The sequence below is a fragment of the Ostrea edulis genome, chromosome 3, assembly GCF_947568905.1.
Source record: "Ostrea edulis chromosome 3, xbOstEdul1.1, whole genome shotgun sequence".
NCBI lineage: Eukaryota > Metazoa > Mollusca > Bivalvia > Ostreida > Ostreidae > Ostrea > Ostrea edulis.
This window is the reverse complement of record NC_079166.1, coordinates 63,263,450-63,283,128: the sequence shown is the minus strand read 5'-3', so window position 1 is coordinate 63,283,128 and position 19,679 is coordinate 63,263,450. Positions and strand designations below refer to the sequence as shown.

The 19,679-nt window shown below is 34.4% G+C and overlaps 1 protein-coding gene and 1 long non-coding RNA gene across 2 annotated transcripts; one reads left to right on the top strand and one right to left on the bottom strand.

Annotated features, from left to right (window-relative positions):
- The first annotated feature begins 10,462 nt into the window (after window positions 1-10,462).
- LOC125675404 (uncharacterized) lies at window positions 10,463-12,414 on the top strand. Its single transcript, XR_008801101.1, has 2 exons — window positions 10,463-10,663; window positions 11,951-12,414. It is a non-coding gene; the product is annotated as an uncharacterized LOC125675404 (long non-coding RNA).
- Window positions 12,415-18,204: 5,790 nt separating this feature from the next.
- On the bottom strand, window positions 18,205-19,198 carry LOC130053613 (cerebellin-3-like). Its single transcript, XM_056160974.1, has 3 exons — window positions 19,191-19,198; window positions 18,769-18,901; window positions 18,205-18,658 (listed from the first exon to the last, which is right to left on the bottom strand). Exons 1-3 carry the CDS (start codon window positions 19,196-19,198, stop codon window positions 18,242-18,244), a joined length of 558 nt encoding a protein of 185 aa, XP_056016949.1. The 3' UTR covers window positions 18,205-18,241.
- Window positions 19,199-19,679: the final 481 nt, after the last annotated feature.

Below are 19,679 nucleotides of genomic sequence, written 5' to 3'. Positions count from 1 at the left end.
TTATAGTTTACGGACTTCATCTCACATATGAAACACTATTAAATGTGCAAGCAGTAACTCTGGAGGAAGTGCTTCGGAGTTTATTGGCAAAAAATTTTTAATTTATATTCTTTACCGTCCCGCTTGAGAATTGTTCACGCATATGGACGTAATTTATAAGTGTATATAAAGTTTGCTGAATGCATATAATGCAACTCCTCCTCAATATCCAGTCTTGTCATTTTCATTTGGATTACTGTGCTGAACTATATAATAAGATATACTGATCAAGATAGAGGGCTCGCGGCGGATGTGACCGATCGACAGGGGATGCTTACTCCTCATAGACACCTGATCCCACCTCTGGTATATCCAGGTGTCCAAGATTGTCCATCTCTTTACTTTGTATTGCTTAGAGGAGTTATAAGATTGATCACTATTGGTTATCTTCATCTTTCATGATAATTACCGTAAAGGTACAATATGATTAGCATATACCCCGTATAAATAAAAAAAAATAACCCCACCCCCGTAAAATTCCCACGTGCCTTGAATGCTACACCACGATTTCACAGTATTTAGTATTTATACTTTTATGGGGAAAAAAGTGCATTCATGTTTGTAAAATCTTGTAAATATAAAACTTATACGGTACCAAATTCGATGTACCAGATGCGCATTTCGACAAATAATGTCTCTTCAGTGATGCTCAAGTCGAAATATTGGAAATCTGAAATAACAATAAACTTGTAAGAACTAAAATAAAAAAGTCCAAAAGACTGAAATCAAATTCGTCTAAGGATCAAAGCTATACATGAGAGAGATAATCCTTAATATTGAAATGCATTTCTAAGTTTTATCACAGCAATTAAATATACATACGTATTTTCAAGCTACTAACAAAGTACTTAGTTACTGTTATTCACCAGGTTTACATGTGCAATATGAAAACAATAGCAGTAACCGTTCAGTAGTTATGTCCAAGGTTAAAGTTTTTGTGGACAAATAGACGGACAGACCGAATCTTTATGTAATATGTAAATAAAGAGGGCATAATAAACTAGCTATGGGAACCAGTTTAAGGGATAACATTAACTGTACAGTATAATATAGCTACGAAGACCTTTGTGTAAGAGGTTGATATTACATGTACAGATATAAATATGGATTTTAGAAAATCTTAACAAAATATGACTTTTCAACAATTTGCACGTCAATTCCTCACGATGAATTAAATACTAAACTCTTTGACATCACAGAGATTTGTTTCTAGAAAAAATGGTAAAAGGAAATATGATGCAAACAAGTTGATATTACAGGGGTTTCAACTCTATGGTTGTTATAACGATCTAGTTTGCTAATACAACCTATCGTTAAGTCAAAGGCTGTCTGGCGTGTTTCATACCGATTGTTAGGCCGATGTTGACACACTAATTTTGACTACGGGTAGCTCCGTTTTTCTCATCAAGATGTAGGGCTCACGGTGGTGTGATCGGTCGACAGGGGATGCTTACTCCTCCTAGACACCTCGTCCTACTTCTGGTATAGCCTGGGATCCGAGTTTGTCCAACTTTCGATTTTGTACTCCTTATAGGAGTAATCACTGCTCATTATCTTTACCTTTCATTCATATCTTGTGATCAATCATACAAAATATTATTTTGCTAAATACCACTCTGCATCTACGCATAAGTAATCTAAAGTTAATATCAAAAAGACCCCGGAGTTCCTCATTGACAATATATTAGTAATGTTTGGTGATCAGGTGGATTTCTCAAATATAATTTAGTCAAAACTTGCTGACTGATAACTGAACTTTGTGAGAATAGAGATTTCTTCGGCCCCTCGGTCGTCAATTCCCCATGTCTATGAAATAATATTCCTTGATCATCTGCATATGATGTGTATCAATATAAATTGATTCGGTGCGTGGCAGTATGTTCTCCATATGATCATTTACAAAAATCAAGCCAGGCTACTCACAGATAAATTCAGAATACAGGCTTTTCAAGAATCACGATTAATGTCAGCATTTCGCAAATTCGCGGGTCATTATGATCTAATTTACATGTTACAACTTTATAGTGGGGTGAATGCTGTCAGACATGTATGTTACCAATTGTTAAGTCATTCTTTACATATTGATTTTGACTACGGATGATTCCATTTACTTAATTAAGATATTAATATAGGGTTGACGGTAGGTGTGAAAGGTCAACAGGGGATGCTTTCTCCACCTTGACTCCTGACCCCTCTTCTCGTATTTCCCATGAAGGGGTCCGTGTTTGCCCTACTCTGAATTTTATAAGATTTATGAAATAGATCACTGTTCCCTATACTTACTATTTATAATGGTAGCATTTTTCATTTTTAATGGCGGTAGATGATTTTATTACTTTGAATGATGGAAATAATTTATAGTTAGATTCATTAAACATTTCTGGTTACGTATCGATATTGGGTTGTTTTTTAAATAGCCAATATTTAGAATGGACACAAATATCCAGTTTGACAGTCAGTCATAATTTTACCGTCATGAGAAATTTTACAATTAGTAAATAATAAATTATTTACCTGTTCATAACATGTACAGTTTATCTTTGCGGGGGCGGATATGTGCGTGCGCGTGTGTATGTGTGGGTGTGTGTGAGTTGGGGTGTTACATCATAACACTTATGACATATTCTATTGCGTATTTCTTATACAAATGTATATGTCCAACTGTTTTTAAAAAAAAAATCATGTATTGGAAGACTTCATTGTCTGTGACAATGCATCAAATGCTGTCTGACGTGTTTCATACCGATTGTTAAGCCGTTCTTGGCACACTGATTTTGACTGCGGATAACTCCGTTTACCTGATCAGGATATAGGGCTCACGGCGGGTGTGACCGGTCAACAGGGGATGCTTACTCCTCCTAGGCACCTGATCCCACCTCTGGTGTGTCCAGGGGTCCGTGTTTGCCCAACTATCTATTTTGTATTGCTTGTAGGAGTTATGAGATTGATCACTGTTCGTTATCTTCACCTTGCATCAAGAAATTCGAAATTCTCTCATAATCACACACTCTAACAAATTAGTTCCCCTGGTTCAAAATGTGCAGATCAACTCAATGTTCACAAAATTAATTTCAACAAGGATTCGTTGTTTGACCAAGGGTGCAGAATTGGCTAAAAGAAAAGCTTTTCTATCGGAAATGTAAGCTGTAAAATTGTATTGTGTGAGACGTTCAGAAAGTTTAAATGACAACTATTTACTAACTCCCGTCATAATATTCAATTCAATCTTTCACAAATAATGAGAAATAAAATTCTGTTTAACTCACATCAAAATATTCAATTCCACCTTACTTAAACATTCTTAATACATGTATGTCTATCATTGGAAATAAATCATGTTTTACCAAATCATGTTAGAATATTCAATTCCACCTTTCAAAAATCATTGAAATCAAAATTATGCTTTAATTAACTCATATAAAAATATTCAAATCATATTTCATAAATCAATTATGTTTTTCCAACTCATATCAGAATATTCAATTCTAAATTTCATAAACATTCTTATGTCTGTCTCTCATTGTTTGTTCAAGATTAAATGTAAGATTTGATCAAAATGAAACATTTGTTATTCTACAATTTGTCTTATCAATAAATGATTTTAGACATTAAAAAATATCAATATAAGAGTTTTGATACTGAAATTCATTTTAAGTTGTCAGTTACAATTCTATTATACATACAATCTACTCCACAGCTTAAACTATTTTACGATTTTTTTCACCGGTCCACCTGTCTTCGTCGGTTCTTCAGTATCGCCTTCGGAAACCTGTGTATTTCCTGTACGAATCAATCTAAGCGTTGTATATGCAGTTTCGTCGATACAGGTTTGTGCAATTGGTGGGTTGTATATGAGGTTTTGTTGATCCAGGCTTGTGTTATCGGAGGGTTGTATATGAGGTTTTGTTGATCCAGGCTTGTGTTATCGGAGGGTTGTATATCAGGTTTTGTTGATCCAGGCTTGTGGTATCGGAGGGTTGTATATCAGGTTTTGTCGATTAACGATCCCCGACTTAATTCGCCCTGTACAAAACATGTACATGTATGTTTAAATATTGTATCAAATATTTCAATTTCTTATACCGAGAGGACAAAACAACATACATTGTACATTGATGAAAATACTTGTAAATTGAGCTTGTCATGGGTTATAAACCTATTTAGTGTATATTCGTTCACTTTCTGTTATCTTAAGAATAATTCTGCTTTTAGTTTATAAGGAGCTTCAAAGGTATGTGATTTGCTTGGATAACTTCATATTTTAGCCACAAACATTCCAGACAGCCAGGATGTCGGAAATTAAAATGACAGCAGAAGCTGTGTGTTGAAATTCACTCCAAAAGTCCCACCCCTGAAAATATCTGATGACGAGAGGCACCACCCTCTCTCCATTTCGGCGGTCCAATTGGGAGGCTCCAGAGTCAACAATTTACACCAAGCCATGTTAAAGTATCAAATTTCATCTACATAAGAGTTTACAAAATTATGGTTGTTCTATCTTGCAGTATCAGTGATCTGATTTCCTTAGCATCGACTGAGTTTTCATTTTTAGGTTCTAGATGGTACATGTAAATCCATTATCCTAAAAATATTTTAATGACATGTAACCATGCATTGTACACACAAGTTGACTTGCATTTTGACGTTTTGGGTTAAAAATAAGGCTTGGTGAAAAATGATGAACCTGGACTCTCCAAATTGGAGATTTAAAATGGTGAAAGAGTGGAGCTTCTTGCCATAATTGATAATCAAGGGTGGAGCTTCTGAACGGAATTTTAACATATTTTCTGTCATTTCCTGTATTGTCCTGGTTCTGTGCTGTCCAATAAATTTGAGATAACAGGTGACAGTAAAGATTCAGTACAATGTAACACATGATGGCTGAAAGATCAAAACATATATATTCTACATCTCAATGATAAAGTAATCTGTCAGGAATTTTCTGTATCATTTATTAACAGAAATAATTTTTTAAAAAGTGAACCGTAATCAAAGGTAAGGGGTGTTATACTGGATTTGTGAAATGGCAAAATAGCAAATCAATTTCCCATATAATGATATGTTTATTCACCAATTAAGGGTCCTCGGGGTATTTACAGTTTAACTAGTAATTAGTGATAACAATATAAATAAATAAAGATCATTAAGATGTACTACTACTGTCAAAGTTCACATTGCTGCACTACACACATTTAACATAGTGTTTCACATGTAATATTGATTTCAGACAAAATTTAAATTGATTTAATGAAATATAAAATGATAAATAACCAAACTGTTTCACACATCTAAGGACAGTGCGAGTTTCAGAAACAGTGAATAATGTTAGGGAAATACATATAAAATTGTAATCAATATCAGTATAAGTCATGTATGTCTTCTGGTTTATTTGAGAGAATCTGTTTCAAATACTTATGATATAAATAATGATTTTCAGTATATTTTTGTTCCAGTATGTCAACTGAATTATAAAACCTTGCCAAGGAACCATTTTCTTATACCTGTAGAAATTCTCTCTTTCTAATATTGAGATGAACATACACTTGATTAAGCCTACATTTTACTTAAGTTTGCCATTACAGCAATACAGTTTATCAGATTGTTATAGGACTATGGATCAAAGTCTACTTAGTGTATCTGCATTCAGTCTCTGTGATCTGAAGAAAAAGAGCATTCTGTGAGCTTCAAAGGTTTTGTTTGCATAACTTTATATTTCAACCACAAACACTGAAATTGAAATGACAGAATCGAATATGTGCTGAATTTCACTCCAAAAGCTTCACGCCTGACAATCTCGCAATATCAAGAGGCTCAATTTTCTCTCCATTTTGGAGGTTCATTTGGAGGGTCCAGAGTCAGCACTGTACACCAAGTCAAACCTAAATGTACATCATAACCACATGTACCTGCTTGAATACTGGACTCATTTTATCGTCATACCCTAATTGATAATGAAATATGATTATGAATGCTATGTGATTATTTGTTTATTATACACGCTTAGTAAGTTGTTTTGTAGCGATTACATAAGCAAGTTACCTTATGTTCCTTCGTTTGTTTATTCCGACTCTCATCAAGCCGCATCCCGTAATGTTTAGTCAATCATAATGTGAGTATCCTATTAAAGTGCATGTTTCATAATAATTTGTGCGTTCCATGATAACACAAATACGTAACCCACGTTCGAAATTATAAATTGGAGGTGAAACAGGAAGTCCCGAAGATGTTAATTGCAGAAAGCACATGTATGTGGTCTGTATTACAACACTGGCAGGAAGTCTACAATCCCCCACAATGAATCGGCAACGGAAAGAAAGGGACGTAAACAAAGCATGTCCTCATGAATAATGTATATATTTCATACACGCTAGGACTACATCTACTTAACGAAAAGTAATCTTTGATAATTGTGTGTTTCAAGAGAATATTGTAAAGACTGAATAACATGACTACCGAAATCTCTCCTTTTTTTTTTCTTTTTTTTTTGGTTTTTTCTTCTTTCAGATAGATGTCTATACACATGCACCAATAAAGATCCTTTATCATTGTCATTTCTACTTTTAAGTTCATGAGTAGCTGCACAGTGTGTGACCCAATATGCACCTTCGACATACTAATACTCGAAATAATGACATCAAAAACTGTCTTACTGAAATATCTATTCAAACACAGTGTACATACATGAGAAAGTACGTACAGATTACAGTGTAGGCCAAGAATATAATTATTACAAAATTTTCAAGCAGTCATCGTGCATTGACACACAATGACAGTGTTTCTTCTCTGTTTTTAAGCGTAAGGAGGAATACTTAAACCTGTTTACCATGGGGAGGCGCTTTCAGATTAAAAAAAATCCTCTAACCTAACATACGGAGAAGTGACCCCATACCAACCCCCGTTTTGAAATCTATAATATTCAACAAGGAATTTTCATACCTGTATATCATAGAGAGGTGCTTTCTTTTTGTAAAATGATCCTCACGTCTGGCACATATTGAGAGGTGGTATTTCCTTTCCAATCATATTCATTACCTTTCTTTTCTATTCTATGAAAGAAGTATCCTATTACATGTTTGTAATTGAGGGGTATTTTTTCATGAGATAAACCTCAAGCCTTACACATATGGAAAGGTTAACATTCTTCAGACAGGGCTTTATCGTTGTGTATGCGAGATGTGATATGGTCGCCAAATCAGAGAGAGAGAGAGAGAGAGAGAGAGAGAGAGAGACATTGACGATTTTTTGTGGAGAAGCCTGATAGTGGTGAGTGAGAGTGTGTGTGTGTGTGTGTGAATATGTGTATGAGAGACGGTCTGTTTGAGGCATGGTATATTTATGAGAGAGAGAGAGAGAGAGAGAGAGAGAGAGAGAACTCTAAACACTTTGTTGAAATATTTCGACCGTGTGATCAGTCTTCTTCAGTCGTGTATATCTCTCATAGCAACGTAACGCATGACCACATACACGAAAGTATCTATACCTATACATATAGCATATATATAGATAGATAGAGATAGATAGTATAGTATATATAGCATATATATAGATAGTATAGTATAGTACATATAGATAGATAGTATAGTATATATAGCATAGACTTTCGTGTATGTATATATATATATATAATTATTATTATTAGTAGTAGTATTATCGTTATCTATTTTGTGCGTGGATTCAATAATCTGAATCTGAAACACAGGTGGAAACTATACGAGACTACGGATAACTCTGTTTATCTGATCAAGATACATGTATAGGGCACAAGGCGGGTGTAACCGGTCGACAGGGGACGCTTACTCCTCCACTGAGAAAAACGAGGTATAGATCAGCTTTTTGACTGACGAAGAAAGCTTGAATTTTATACCAAAGAATACATTTTTCTGATTAAGTTCTCCACTCTCCTCACGACAATATTGACAGCTGTGAAGTAGAAACTCCAAACGTATTGTGCCTTAACATATGCCAGAGATGGTGTAAATCAAATGTGATTTCTAAAAAAAAATTAAGAATTTTTAGGAAAGAACTTTTAGTAAATTTAAAATCGCAAAACCTCTCAAAACAAATAAAAACCTTCAAAACGCATGACTTTTCGACACTACACGATCATTCCTCACGATCAATTAAAGACTAGACTTTTTAACACCATAGACAGTTGCTTCGTCAACAAAAATGAAAAAAGGAAATATTCGAGCTTGTTATATGTATGATCACTTTTTCAATTGAGGCAAGCTACTGACAAACAAGTTACAGGGATTTTAACAGCTTCGTTTAACGTCACCATTTAGCAAATACTATGGTCGTTAAAATGATGTAGTTTGCCCATACAATATATCATTGGTTCAAATGCTGTTTGCCCTGTTTCATACCGATTGTTAGGCCGTTCTTGACACAGATTTTCAGTACGGAGTCCCCCGTTTACCCGATCAAGACAGGGTGATCATGGCGGGTGTGGCTGGTCGACAGGGATGCTTCCTCCTCCTGGGAACCCGATCCCACCTCTGATATGTCCAGAGGTCCGTGTTTGCCCAACTCTCTATTTTATATTCCTTGTGGGAGTTATGAGATTGATCACTGTACGTTATTTTTTCCTTCCATTCATTACACCGGGCGAAACGAGTGAGGGTTCATTGCACTTGAGATTGATATTGTGTGTATAAAAACATGTTTTAATAGCTTTAACAAACAAAGAACCTTTTTTCAAGAGTGGAGCAGCAACAAAATACCAAGAACATAATCCCAGCTCATTGGCCTGTTAAAAAACATTTCAGAATTTATTTAGTACGTTATTTTGTGTTTTGTTGTTCTTGATTGCTAAATGGTATCTGGTGTATATCAATGTTTCCATGGTAGCAAAGATTATTTTATAAAATCTTACAAAGTTATATATGTTAAAGATACTACAGGGCACACTCTAATTCAGGCAATTGCGATAACATAATGGATTTCTGTATACCTAGGAGATAATACCTAGGAGATAAAGCATCTTGAAGAGAAGTTGATATGCAAACAAATTTGATTTTAAGACATTAAAAAACAAAATATGACCTGATATGATGTATTTAGGTGCACAAGTGAATAACATATGACATCATATTTCCTGGTTTCAAAATTTGTTTGTTGAATTTTGGGGAGTATATCCTACAAGCTACATGTACGGTACCCTGTATATTTGTAAGGAAAGGTGCGGCTTATACTTTTCTCATGGGCTTTCTAATTAGATTGGACTTGTTTAAGACATTCAAAAGGAAAATAATAATTGCGAAACACCTATTACACGAAGGCCTTACCTTAAATACTATACAGTTGAGCATTTAATCGTCGTCCAACCATTAACATCGTTGTTGAAATCATTTTAAAGGAATCCAAGTCATGGCATAATTAGATAAAATATAAATGGATGTGGGGTAATACAGAAGAGTGTTTCTTTCAATAAAGCATGAATTGAAGTAAGTAGATCACTTCAAGTTAGGGGTTTAAGTATCACTTTAAGTTAGGCATTTAGTTAAATACAAATTTACAATTCGTGTACTGTTTAGTTTTTATGGCTCTATTACAAAACAATTTTTGTTTTCATGGTTATAAAGTTTCAAGAAAGTGCCTATTAAATTTTTCCGCTACTTTGTCAAAAATGGAATTAATTGTCAAGAAAATGCTTGAGGTATGATAGTATGATGTTCATACATATGTCCTTCAAATCTCGTACACGTGTACATGTACATTGTATGCATACCCAAAACAACTGGAATATTGCACATTCAATTCACAGATTATGTGCCGTGCTCACAATCTTATTTACTGTATAACGCTTTCAATCTGATTTATGTATATTCCATCGCATTGTGACCGAAGTAAAGTGATACTCATTATATCAAGTACATTTAATGCACATATAACTTTCAAGTTTTAAATTCATTTTTGTTATATATACATGCACTGACCGTTACAAAATTACTTGGACTTAATTCATAGAAAAATGACAAAACGCAATTGTAAAGTGACACATAATAAAAGAATCTTTATTTGCATGTATATGTTCCTCAAAAAGTTTTGTCGATATACGTGGAAATTGCTTCTGTGATAACTAAGGGCACTAAATGTAGTCGTGGCGCAGATAAAGTGAAATATGCGACCTGAGCATTGTGTATCCCCCTTTGTGTTTGATCCACGCTTATAAGAAAGTTTATATATTCAGCAAGTATTTCTAGTCCAGCAATGGGAATCATAGCTTTTTGCTGAGACTCTGATTTGACTGCTATAAGAAAAGATAATAGTAATGACCGCGCACTATCTGAACAGTCCTCATCTTTAGCATAGATAAACGGTCACATCAATCGCGTATTAAGTTCGATAAATTTTGTTTAAATTACCGTAGATTTTCCATGGTTAGTAAACACATCGTGCGCAACCTATCGCTGGGCGGATTCATAGTTTGGGATGAATCGAGGAAAGCGCTATCAATCGATTAGAGATTAACAATAGAGAAGGTCCCGCCTTTAATTAAAATGGGCGGTGTTTGTTCAGAATTTAATGTATAAATAAAACGATTTCTGAAGCCTCTGGAAAAAGACAACAGACGCATTGGTGCTTTATAGATAGGAAAAGGGGAAAAAAAGACAAGAAAGAGGTAAGTTATCATTCTTATTGCTACTGGTCATACCTTTGTTTCGTAATTAAACCTTCAGATTTTTTTTTTATATCTTACGAGGATGCAGTACTGTTAGTGTTGCTTGATTTTTATTTATCATTTGCATTATGAATTTTATTTAAGTTGTCTGTTTAATTTCAAGTTAACGGAGTTCGCAAGTGATTTGGGGTTAATTATTGCGATTATATGCAAATAAGATGATTCAAATGCATGATATCGGTCGCGGTAGCTCATAATATTTGAATCTAAGAGGAATAAGCATCCCCTGCTAACGTTATATCGCAGCGCAATATGAACTTTGACGTCACACAGACAGAGAAGACCAGGAAAACACACAAAATATATCATTTTGGCCTGCCAGAAAATGCAACATTATTTGCGATCTTTTTAAATATAGAATTGTTCATTTACATTAAATCTTATCATAGCATGTACCATTATCACCATTTAAACCCGACATAGTACAATATATACGCAATATCACATATAGCCAAATATATGGTAATCGATGTGGCGTGACGTCATTTGGTATATTTTGGAAGACATGGCGCATGTTATGCTTCAATAGGCGGATTAACCAACCCCCCCGGTGAAAATATGTTTTAATGAAACAGTAAAATTTGAAAATAATTGATATACCATTATTTTGCATATGCTATTGTTGTATCAGAGTTTGTTTTGATTGTTTTACCGATAGTGTCTTGTAAGAAAATATACGTTTTGTTTGAAATCATGGAAAAAATGTCTAACACAAAGTATGTCATTGTGTACGTTTGATTCCGTTGATTATCAATTTCATAGAAGGCTTAACAATTTAACAGTGTTGCAATCTTAAATAAAAAGAAAAAAAGTAATGCCATGTACAGTTGTAAAGGGACCGTGTTCCCATATGAAATTACAATATATAATATAAACTGTTTCTTAGTATGCTCAACCAATCAAATTGCGTGTTACAAGTAAAATTGAATTATATCAAAATATGAAACATACTTTACATGAATAAGTTAAAGGAATCATGAATCCTTGATTCTTGCAATTTCTCAACATCTCATGTAGCTATCCTTTTGTAAATGTTGCCGTTTAAGTGATATGTTTTTCATAATTTGGAAAATGTCTCCGGCGCGCCCTCCCCGATCACTGTATTCAGCCGTGTTTATAGATGTTTCTTCAATAGAATTGATTTATATAGTATACAACATTTCGGTAGGTATTTTTCATCAATTGCTACCTTTGAACAGGCTAAAAAAAATTAACTTATTTTAATAGGACATCATCACGGCTGAGTGGAGTGATGTATCAGACGCAGGATATCCAGAACAACAGCTCACTAATTGGTTGTTTACACCGGATGGGGGTAATTTGCAGCCTCCAACAGAGCTATTCAAGCCCAAAGCTCTTTGCTATATCAACCAACAATTGGGAAGCGGAGCAATAGAATTGATCATTAAAATTATTGTCCAGCAAAATGGAGTTGCCAACTGCACCCATGCTCACATCACAAGCTTGCAAGGCTCCTATGCCCTGTTGAATAGTGTGGGGAATCAAACCGTGATGACCCCAGTCATTCCTTTTTGAAAAGTCATATGCTAAGCTGACACTACATATTTTCCTTGAAAAAGAAATGGTGGTGACAAAAAACAATATGCGATATCTTTTCTGTAATTAAAAAACCCCACTGAAAACGTAAAATATGTATGTTGCAAAAGTATGAATATAAAGCCAAAACTGTATTTGCTTTTGTAGTTTTTCTTTCTTTTTTAAGATATAATTACACTCCCATGACAAATTCACCCTTAGATACTGGAGAAAATACTGTCACGTAATCGTCAGTGAAAATGAATCTCGGACTCTGACCTCTCGCTAAATATGAATCACGCCTGTAAGTTATAAAACTTTTACCGTACTCGTACTCAAACTCAGCCATGTTTGTTTTGAGTACAACTCCGGTCAAGCCCCAAAGCATACTCGAAAATATGAAAGGTGGATATACCGACCAGTTATCAATCTCATAACTCCCATAAGCAATACAAAATCAAGAGTTGGGAAAACATGGACCTCTGGATATACCAGCGATGGGATCAGTTTTTCGGGACGACCTGTTTCTTCTTCAGGAAGGTACAAAATGTTCATAGAAATGGAAACGGAATGAAAATGCAAACTGACACTAAGACTAAACTACAAAAGTTGATAACATACAAAACGTCTAAATATTGAAATGACCGAGTGTAATGTGGTACAATACGAAAGAATTGAACTAATTTTAAAAACTAAATGTCAAAACAAAGAATAGATGAACTAATCAGTGTAATTAGATAGTATGTTAACTTGTTGTAATGGCGGGTGATAATGAGTAGTTCGTACCTGGAGATGTGAAGCTATATAACTAGTTATGTGCTGTGATGAAAAATAAAAACATCAAATAGAATAATAATTCAATAAAATCTGGTATTGGAGCATATCAATAACTTGAAACATAATAATTAGGTGACTAAACAGGGATGTAATGAATACTAATAATGATGAATGATACGATTTTAACATAAATTGACTGCTAATGATGATGATGTATAGAGATAAATTTAATGGCAAAACAAGAGTGTAAAAGACACTGAGTAATAACTAGCGGAAGCTAGGCCGCATTTATTCTGGTGATGTTATTGCGTTTGTTCATGCCATTAGGGCGGAATGACTTCAGTCTATGCATCCAGAATTTCTCCTTGTTTTTGTTTTTTTTTTCACTCCACTGGACCGACAAAAATAAGGTCATTGAAAAAATCTTTTCTAGTTGCACTTCAAAATATAAAATAGCAGAAGCAAATACAATGATGTAGGAATGAAAAGGTTGCAGTTGTTTATTGCATAGTAGAGAGAAACAAAATATGCTAAAATGATTATCAATATTCAAAATTAAAATGAGTATTCAGAATCAAAAACCAAAATAAGTATTCAGAATCAAAATTGATAATTCAATAAATGGTCGTTATTATGAATAACTTCTCATATTGTTAGGCCGTTCATAGCACAGTTATTTTGACTACCTATTTCTCCGTTTACCTGATCAAGATACAGGGCTCATGGCGAGTATGTCCGGTCGACAGGGGATGCTTACTCATCCAAGGCACCTGACCCCGGGATCATGAAACTGTCTTAAAAAGTTAAGTCAAATTTTTTACTTTAAATTAAGATTTTAACTTAGCTAAGATTGCTAACTTTAATGAACCACAAAATGAACTTAAGGAAATCCTAACTAAGATTGTTTAGGGATATAAAAAATAAAAGACTTAATAACGACAGACCCAATTCGAAATTGTGCGCGTCTGTGCATAAAGCTGCGCACATCACCATTTACATTCTCCATGCATTGTGACGTCACTATAATTGTTTCATCACACTATGAAGATGCGGACTGAACTTGAGACTGTATTTCTTTTATTATACAAGTAATATATTTTATTTTAATCCATATTTCATATAAATTCCTCAATAAAAACAATATATATAAAGAGTTTCCGTAGATTTGGTATCTGTCACTTTAGAAAATGTTCCTGATTCTTCTGTGTTTTGGGTGTCTCTTCTTTGATTATCCGTGTTTTCACAACATCTCGCGTTTATGCCATGAATCAAACTTTCATAGATATGTACAACGAAATAGAAAAAAAATTTAGACTCTTTTGTCATCAAAATTTACTTCTGAATATAGTTTAATTTATGCTATGAATATTCTTACTAATAGGAACTACTGCATTACTATATAAACCATTTACGGCATGCACTAGAAGCGTATTACCCAAAAACCGACGATCGTATCTGTTTACAACAAACCGCAGAAAAGAGGGTAGAATTTTATTTTAAAATCTTTCGACCATTCATTAAAATGACACGGTAAAATGAATAAAACCCATATCAATCAGCAACAACCGAAGAACAGAAGCAGAGCCGGGGGAGGTAAGTTTCTCTTTCGGCTGATAATAAACACGCTATCGCCCCCTACCCATTGGATAGATATTCTATTATACCAAAGCAGAATAATTCCTCTTCCGACAACGAAGCAGATCGTTCCTTTATATATGTTGGGAAGAGTTGCTACATTGAATATGCCGCAGGGCTTCGTATTTGACGTCACAATGCCCAATTGCGTGGAAAATCGATACCGCCGTTGAATAGTTTGAATACTATTATCCCTAGCGCAGATCGTAGCACAGAAGCGATCACACGGCAGAGGTACATATATTTTAGCGAAAATAGTCGGCTTATCTTCATCTTTTGGTGTAGAGAAAAATACACTGATGTATAATAATGTAGACGTAAGTAATGGTTTTTTTTTCTTCCTCCACATTGTGAACAAACTCAATCAGGTAAATACATGTGCTTCTGTAGTCGTAACTTTTATTGAAACGGTCGTACGTGTACGTGCTATTTTCACTTTTACATCTGCTTTACGAACTACGATCAGTTAGTGAAACGGACAATCGGGCTATCAACGCACATAAGTCATATTTATGCCTATTTGAATACGCCCGCTCTAAATTTTTTCCGGGTTACCGGTGCTATTTTTCGATCACAGGGACTTGACTTTTTTCCTGCAAATAAACTTTTCACATGAATAGTTTGCTTACAGAACGACATTTTTCATTATACATGTAAGTATGTTGATCAACGTCTAGAGCCTGTGTTTTCGATCTACCGACGACTATTTTTTTTTTAAAAAACAAATGACTTGTCCACTTCTTGGTCGGGGTAGACGTCTTCAACGACGGACATAACGATCATCTTTTCTTTCTCGCCTAAAAAATGCAATGAGTGCGGCCATTTTGAACAAACTAAGCGACAGTCCTAGAAAGTTAAGACAGTTCTAAGGCAGTCTTAAAATTTATGACAAAATATCAATCTTAACTGTAAGTGATTTTTTGCTATTCACTTTAAGGCCAGTCTTAAGATTTAAGTGCAACTTTATTGATTTAATTAAGACAATCTTTAAGTTTAACACAGTTTCTTGATCCGGGAGCCAGATATCATATTTGGTACATATCCAGGGTCCATCATTGACCAACTTTTTTATAATTACTTAAGGTGGGTCTTTAGTCCTGGATTTTTAAGGTTTAGGTAGCATTTTTTGTTTGTTTGGAATCAATAAATTAACATTCAGAGTAATGAAAAAAGGCAAAACAGTTAAGGGTTTCCATATTAATTTTTATTACATACACCACTAAAGTCATATACCCCGATGTAGATTTTTATGAAAATCATTGGAAACAGTTATTTGTTGTTATTTTAATATAAAAACAACAAAATATTTTTTGAATTGCATTTATTTATCGGGAAACATGTCAATAACTAAAACACATGTCATTTTCAATATGTTCATCAAGTTTTATAATGATATGTGCAAAATTATTGAATTAGCGTTATTCCCCAAAATGTTAAAAAAAAAAAAAAACAAATGTGGACGCATTTTCCTTATAGCATGGTTTACATATCATTTTTTCTGTTTATATTAGTAGATGTACATCTGTTATAGTTATTCATGGAAAAAAATCCATACCTTTCTTTAATAATTTCAAATCTATAGCTACCAGATTATGTATACCCCCATCAAAACTGAAGTCTGGCACCATACAGCTGAGCTATTTAAAATCACTCGGGATTAAAATTTTATGTCATTTCATGAAAAGACACAGATAATGATTCCTTATCACCTTGGTAAAATGTTTGTCAAAAATAAAGGAAATCTATCGCATTATGGACTTGATAAATAATTGAATGAAAACAGAGTTATTGTCCTTGGATTCAATATTTTGAAACATATCATTGACTATTCAAATATAACTAAGAATTTTGAAATATTTTATGGCTAACAAGATTTTTTACAATAACTATTGAAAAAGATTCCAACAAAATTTATGTTACTATCATTAAATCATTGACTTTGCAAAATCCTATGACGTCACAGGAGTGTGGATCTACGTTAAAGGAGTTATGAGATTAATCACTGTTCGTTATCTTCACCTCTTTTCGAATCGATGTGGTAGTCTGAGTGATATGAAATTCCTACTAGCTCTGGCTAGTGGGTTAAACCTTTAGCTCGATTGGTAGAGTGCTAAACAAGTGTGCCAGAAACCGGGTTCAAATTCCATCGGAGGCATAAAAATGTCTCTCTTTCATGAAAGGTGAAGATAATGAACTGTGATCAATCTGATAGCTCTTATAAGCAATAACAATACAGAGTTGGGCAAACACGGACCCTTGAATATACAAGAGGTGGGATCCGGTGCCTAGGAGGAGTAAGCATCCCATGTCGACCGGCTACACTCGCCGTGAGCCCTATATCATGATCAGATAAACGGAGTTATCCGTAAATAAAATCAGTGTACTAAGAATGTCCCGGCTCTTCCGGGGTGCCAACACCCGTAGGGCAAAGTACTGAAGGCAATCTCTCGCCTGCCAGAGATAACCCAGGTTCCAACATGGGCGCCATATGAAATGAAAGACATCACTGAGTCGTCCGCATCTGCTTCATACTTAGATATTTCATTGGAAGTAGATATTAACTCAACTTTATGACAAACGGGATGATTTCATCTTCTGCATTGTCAACCTCCTATATTTATGTTGTAATACTCCATTATCAACTGCATATGTTGTTTATATCTCTCAACTAAGTCGATATCCAATAGCTTGTTCTGCTTATGGTCAGTTTTTAAATTGAAGAAGGCTACTAAAAAGAAGTTCATGGTGCAAGAGTGTTGAAAATCTTGATGCTGTTGATTTTGGAAAGCGTTTCAAGGTTTCAAATTGACTATTCTTTGATTTTTCAGAATCCACATCTGATTAACATCAGTTCTCGTTTATCGTTTTGCGCAATGCATCTAAAGTTTCTCCTTCACAACAGTCCTGTTCGAGGCATCTGCTGGTGGACTGTTAGCCCAGCAGCTAAGTACTTCGTTACTAGCTTGAAAATACGGATGTATATTTAATTGCCGTGATAAAATTTAGAAATGCATTTCAAAATTAAGGATTATCTCCCTCACACATAGCTTTTATCCTTAGACGAATTTGACTCCACTTTTTTGGCACACTGTTTTTCCCTATAATAGCTCTAAAACTTCATTGTTATTTCGGATTTCAAACATTTCGGTTGAGCATCACTGAAGAGACATTATTTGTCGAAATGCGCATCTGGTGCATCAAAATTGGTACCGTATAAGTTTTACATTGAAAACGTTACCTTTCCTTTGTACTTGTTTTGTTACTATTTCTTACTTTAGAAGCTTACCGTACAGAAACAGCATTGCCGTGCGTGACATACATGTATATGTAGTTCTTCCAAAACAGACACCGCCAATCTATCTTTCACATTTAATTCATGTTAAGAAATTGTAATTTTCCTGTTTGACACTTTACCACACAACTATCGACTAATAGAAATGTGAGCTATGAAAATGTGAGGATAACGAACAGTGATATCATTTCAACTGCAAGACAATTACTATAAACGAACAAAAGGCAATAGTTTTCCAAGCGAAACGCATATATTTATTGTCAAATTGGATTGAATGGCTACAATTTAAAGCCAGAAAAATATGAAAAATAACCACCAAGTAGGTACTGTCCTTTGTAGTGTGCTCTGATCCACACTTGTTCTCTTTTCTTCATTTTCATGTTGACCGTGGATGAGCTTGTTAGGTAATAACCACTCTTTACCATGTTTCCATCGGCGTAATTATAAGCAACGGCGTTACCATTCTTCACAATCTCCGTATGAAACTCTGTTCCCGAATAAACCACAACATTCCAGCTAAAGGAGAAAACCCCATCCTCCGGAGCAGTAAATTTTTCCGTTTTTACGTCACATCCTGATCCTTCATTTAGCTTCACTGTGTCAAATTTAACCGAATTATGTTGTCCAAGATTTGATATTGAGTTCTTTAGCAGGGCCTGGAATACGACAACACCTACAACAGAGTATATCGTACAACAAAGGAAATATTATACGCCATTACAAGTAATACCTATCTTTCATAAATCAGGTTCCTTATTGCTAAAGCGTAATGTAGAGTTATCTAAATGCACTCATCTTTGTTTGCACAAGATTTTTCTTTGTATCCCAGGCCACTGCATATCGTGTGATAGTTTTTATATTTGGTGACGATCTGTTGGGGTGTCTCAGATAGTGTGTCAGTGAACTGCACAGTGAGAAATGGTGATAATGGGAAGAATCTGCAATAAATGATCAGACACATAGTGATAATACAAAACAAACCAGGAAAATAAAGAGACTTGTCAGACACCTCAATTCGTGATATCCAACAACTAGAATAGGGATATTTTTAAGTGACTTCATCTGAAATCCTTTACATGAAATTCAGTTCATAAAAATGATATCTCCTATTCGATGCTTCGACAAATATGTGAGATTGAATGAATTGATTATATATGATTATATTAGCGGTTTGAAAATCGAAAGTTGTGTAAATAGAGGTCTGAATATAGCGCTATTACTACTTACCTGAACATATCTTATGGTAGTGTAATTATTTCAACAAATAGCGAGGAATATAACTGGTCAAGATTTCCAATCTTAACGACGAAAACGCTACCTCTTATATCTACATTGTGTATTGCATTAAAAAGACATGATGTGTGGTTTTCGTAATAAACACCAAACGTATGTTTACGTAATCAATATCAACACATACTGATTTAAAACGCGGATGTTGTGATATGTGATCTTTAAATAATAATAGGAATGAACCCATGTATACATGAGTGAATAAAAGACCTTCAGTAAAATTCAGACATTGGAATGTTTTTGAAGCCTTAGTCGAATTAAAGTAGAAATTACACGTATTATCATTGATTAGAGGAACTACTTATCCGTATATTCCAGTCAACTAGGGTACATGGATAAGTAGTTCTGGCTTATTTTTTCATACACAATAGATCAGTAAGCAAAAATAAAAATGTTTTATTTTCGGTTAGTAAAATTGAGGAAAAG

Coding starts and splice junctions, on each gene's coding strand:
- LOC130053613 (XM_056160974.1), bottom strand. Junction 18,659..18,768: donor GATACAAAGAAAAATCTTGT/GCAAACAAAGAT, acceptor TATTTCCTTTGT/TGTACGATATACTCTGTTGT.